We start from the raw sequence: 5,280 nt of genomic DNA, 5'->3' as shown, positions 1-5,280 counted from the left end.
TCTTGGCCTTAGCCTTATCCTACTTATCCATAAATATCCCCATAAAACTATCCATTTGGCAGATCTATATAACTGATTGATTAAAACCACCTGCATAAAAATATAGATTGAACTTTGGTGATTTTTTTTCTCCTTTAAAATGACAAAATCAAATGGTCAAACAATTTAATTAAATTAATGGTTAGCTAACACAAAAGGGAAATAAGATGAAAAATCATTTCGTCATCTTCCATATAAAAAATCTCATGCACAAATGTGACTTCTTAGGTATAATTAGTTGTGTACCTGTACAACACTGTATGACAATGTTTTCATGTTAAAAATAATATCCAAGTAATGTAAACAAGTTTTAAACAAAGAAATAAAAAGTATAGGACTTTAAGTTATAGACTGGATCAGGTCAAATAAGTTGGTTTCATTTTAATCAGATGATAAAAAAATAGATAATAATAGCAATTGGAACACATTAAAAAAATGATAATGATAATGATAACCCGAAAAAATCATGCTAATTTAAAAAAAATTAAAAATTAACTTTAACTATAAACTAAAAGAGGAGGGGGTTTTAATACATTTCTCCTCATAAAGCACTCTTCATTATAATAGTGTTTTGCCTTGCTTTTTACTTTTTATTTTTTCCTTCTTTGATTTTTTTTTTTCAATCAATATTTTTTTTTTAATTTAGTGTCATCCTTTAATATTAGATTTTTTTTTATTTAGTAATCACACTCTCATGACACGGATTCCAGGTTTGACGGGTAACCCGGTTTACTCAGATTTTTTTTCTTATTCTTATTTTTTCAATTTCATTCTTTAATATTACTTTAATTGAAAATTAAACTTTATGATTTATTTTGTTTACTTTTTATTAGGTTATCCTGGTTTCATGACCTGAGAATAATGTTTAACGTGTTAACCCGGGTTGTTTTTTGTGTTTTTTATTTAATTGATTTTTTTTTAATTTTATCATTTAACATTGGGTCGGTTGGAAATTGAGTTTCATAATCTGTTTTGATTTGCTTTTTATGAGAATATCTTGATTTTAAGATCAAGGTCATAGGTTTTGATATTTTAACTCTGATTAAATTGGATCATTTTTTTTTTCTAAAAGGTTATATTGGTCTCATGACTCAGGTTATAGGTCCTTCAACATTGAACTTGTTTTTTATTGGGTTGTCCCTGTCTCATGACTTGGGTCATGAGTTTGACGGGTTAACCCAACTGACTCATTTTTTCTCTTTTTTTTAATTGACTTTCCATAAGTTCATCGATTAATATTGTGTTTGATTGGGAATTACGCTTCATGCTTTGTTTTGGTTTGTTTTTCACTAGGTTATCCTAGTCTCATGACCCAGTAATAATGCTTAACGGTTAACTCAGGTTGACTTGACTTATTTTTTATGTTATTTTTTTTAAATTTAGATCTTTACAAATTTATTTCTATGAGAGTTATCTCAGTCTCAAGACCAAAATTACGGATTTGATAGATTAACTCGAGTTAAATTAGGTTATTTTTTTATTTTTTTATACAAGGCTATCTCAGTCTGATGACTTAGGTTGTTTTTTATATTTTTATTTATTGATTTTTTTTTTAATCTCATCCTTCAATATTGGGTTGGTTAGGGATTGAAATTCATAACTTGTTTCGATTTGTTTTTCATGGGGTTATCTCGGTCTTGCGATCCAAGTTGCAAGTTTGACATGTTAACTCGGGTTATTTTTTTAGGTTTCTTTTTAATATTTTTTTTCAATTCCATCCTTTAATATTGGGTTGATTGAGAATTATGCTTCATAATTTATTTTGATTTGTTTTATATAGGGTTATCATAATTTCATAATCTAAATCATGAATTTAACACGTTAACCCAAGATGACCAAGGTCAATTCAATATATTGTTATTTTAATATTAAAAAAATATCATCTTCAAATTTTGCCTAATCAAATATTGTTTTCACGGCTTGTAACAACTAAAACAAATAAGGTCGGTTTCACTATTCATATAAATAGTAAAACAACCAATTTTTTTTTCAATTTTGAATTTTGTTTTCTCCCTTCAATAAAACCCTTATATAGCCTAATTAGAAGAAATTGGCTTGGAATTATGGTAAAAATACAAAATTGAAAGATAGGGAATCAAAATATAAAAAACAAGAAAATATATGGCTAACCCCACATTGATGACAATTTTTATTTTGGTTGAAAAATTTATTTTCTCTATTTTCTAGTCCCCAAGTTAAAGAGGAGAGAAAAAAACTCATCTGAAAACAATAAGAAGATAGAAATTGATTGGTCCGATAATGAAACTCGTCATTTTTTATGTCAAATGGTCCATATGAAAGGAGTTTAATTATTATGGGTTTTGTCTATAAACATGCCTAAAAAGAAGATTGGGTTTCATTTTGATTTTTTTATTTGGTAATTTTTTTCTTTAATATTTGGTTGATATCGAATGGTTTAATATTTTTTATCATATAATAAAATAAAATAAAAATTTAATTGAATATAGTAAAATTTATAATCTAAATTACTAGTTTGATAATTTATCCTGATTTTTTTTAACCCGTGAAATTAACAATATTATATCCCGAAACTCTTTTATAATGTAATTTAAAATACAGACAAGATAAAATATATATATATATATATATTGTCAAGTTTTATTTATTATACCGGACTTAATGATAAATTGCTAGCTGCTGAAAAAATTTCTGTGACCTAGATATTATTATTTTGCCTTCGGATTTGTTTGTATCCACGTGAAGTAACCTAGTTACTACTGTTAATGATAAGAAATGGTTAGTAAGTGTAAGAGCTAAGAGGCCTATGATCAGTCTCAGAAGGACAGGACAGGCTTTTATAGATTCTTTTGTGTTTGGAAGTGGCAAAGAGAGATGAGAGATTATAGTATATTTTATTAGGGTTTTGCTTGTCTTGCTTAGCACTCATTAAAATATATTGGCTAAGTCAGTATTCCACGTGCTCCTGGGGACTCTCCCCTCCTCAGCCCCCCCTCTAAACTCTTGAATGCACTCGGTATTTTTATCACTAATTAGAATTTACACTGCCTGAATCTGACCGTATGTTCCCTTCCCCCTGTTTCTATCTCTCTTCACACTTCTCTCAAAAACACCAAAAGCTTAGTCAAGAGCTCCTCGACCAAGAAAGACCAAGGCATCAAGAAAAAGATTTATATTCTATCCAGGAATCATAAAGATTTTGGCTGTGTTGCTGCAGTATTATCGTAGGTTTCCATGATGGATATGAAAGGAGGAGTTGGCGTTGGAGGAGGTAGAGTTGGTGTAGGTGAAGAAGACTTGGGGGATGGTATGCAATGCAGTGACCATCCTTACAGAAACAACCCAGGTGGTATCTGTGCCTTTTGTCTTCAAGAAAAGCTTGGCAAGCTTGTTTCTTCTTCGTTTCCTTTACCTATACGTGGCTCTTCCTCTTCCTCCTCCTCCCCTTCTTTTAGATCTGATATTGGTGTTGGTGGCTCTAGCAATGTTGGTGCAGGTACTTCACTATCACTTGCGGCGCGCCCCACAACAACAAAGTGTAGAAATGATGGTGGCAGTAATAGTCACTATCAAGAATATTACACAAGGAGGGCCAGGATCCCTTTTCTTTTGGCTAAAAAGAAGAAGAAAATCATGGTAGCATCATCAACATCAGATCGTGATATTGTTTTCAACAGAAGCAAATCTACTACAACTCCTAGGAGAAGCCATTTCTTGGATGCTGCTACTGATGATGGTGAGGATTTTAGCCCAAGAAGGAGAGGCTTTTGGTCATTTCTTTATCTCTCGTCTTCGAAGCCCGGTACTTCAACTAAGAAAACAGAAAAGGTGTCTTCCTTGGCTTCAAGTACAAGAGCAATAACCACCACCTCCACAAATGGGTCCACGGTGAGGCCAAAAGAGAAGTGCTTGGGGTCTTCTTTGTCAAGGAAAGGTGAAAGTATTGTGGTAGTGGAGGATGACGATGATAGTCCTAACAGCCAAGCAACTGCCTCTGCCTCCACTTTTGAGAGAAAGGTGTCAAGATCTAGATCTGTTGGGTGTGGGAGCAGGAGCTTCTCTGGTGATTTCTTTGAGAGAATCTCTACTGGGTTTGGTGATTGCACTCTAAGAAGAGTGGAGTCCCAAAGGGAAGGCAAGCCAAAGGTCACTTCTGGGGCTTCTCACATGAAAGAGAGGGTCAGGTGTGGCGGTATCTTCGGTGGGTTCAACATAACCTCCTCCTCGTCTTCTTCTTCATCATCATCTTACTGGGTCTCATCATCAGCTGAAGACATGAATGGGAAATCATCAGGAGCCGGGCCTCTTGCTCATGGAAGAAGCAGGAGCTGGGGTTGGGCTTTTGCTAGCCCAATGAGAGCTTTTGGCAGCAAACCCTCTTCAAAAGATGGAAAAAGAAACATCAAGCATACCACTCCAAACTTGTCTGCTATTCCTTCTTTGTTAGCTGTGAGAGGCTAAGGTAGAAGAGTTTGAGACTGCCGGTGCTGCAATACACATAGTACATTCTATTATCATCTTGTTCGTTTAATTTGTGCTGTTCACCATCTATCCTGGTCTGATCAGTCCTGTCACTAGTGTCATTACACTTTTTTTTTTTGGTTGAAATTTATGGTTACATTTGGAAATGAATTTCCCAGTAGACAGTTGCTTGTTAAGTGTTATATAATACTCTATCATCATAACCTAGGTGCTTCAGTAGACTGCTTGGAGTTGGAGAAGGAGGAGGAGAAGAAATGCTTATGTGTAATATTTTTAGTCATCTTCGTGTGTTCTCTTCCTGTGATTTGCCAGGTTTTTTTGTGCTTTATTTTGTCTTCATGTTTAATTATCCTGTATTGTTTAAGCTGTAAGATCTGATGTAATGCCAAAGAAATATGTTTTTCTATGAAGCTAAAGAGCCGAAGACTTGTCGATTGTCACATGTGCACGCACGTTTGGTGGTGGTGCTGGACACATCGCTAGCTAGCTAGGGCTATAAAGCCTAAGATGTTGTCCTCCCTCTTAGCCGTTTGAGATTTGGTCAAGTTTTATCTTTGTTTCGGACAAAACTCCATTGATCATTAGAACGTGGTCGAGATAGCTGTCATAACGGTTATAATGATTTTTGAAGTGTTTTTTTATTTATAAATGTATTAAAATAATTTATTTTTAAGAAGTAAAAATAAATATAGGCCATCTGTCTCACCACTAAAGTAGGCAATAAATTTTTGACAGTCTTGTATGGCATCGCTGTACAATTGTATTTTCACAATTTTTTGA

General features: G+C 33.4%; 1 protein-coding gene across 1 annotated transcript; it reads left to right on the top strand.

The window, feature by feature from the left end:
* Window positions 1-2,978: 2,978 nt before the first annotated feature.
* Window positions 2,979-4,910, top strand: LOC133696597 (uncharacterized). Its single transcript, XM_062118820.1, has one exon. The coding sequence runs from the start codon at window positions 3,253-3,255 to the stop codon at window positions 4,477-4,479; it is 1,227 nt and encodes a 408-aa protein (XP_061974804.1). The 5' UTR covers window positions 2,979-3,252; the 3' UTR covers window positions 4,480-4,910.
* The last annotated feature ends 370 nt before the right edge of the window (window positions 4,911-5,280 follow it).

This window comes from Populus nigra, chromosome 6 (genome assembly GCF_951802175.1).
Source record: "Populus nigra chromosome 6, ddPopNigr1.1, whole genome shotgun sequence".
In the NCBI taxonomy this organism is placed as follows: Eukaryota; Viridiplantae; Streptophyta; class Magnoliopsida; order Malpighiales; family Salicaceae; genus Populus; species Populus nigra.
Note: the sequence above shows the minus strand (reverse complement) of the source record. Positions and strands in the feature narration are given on the sequence as shown.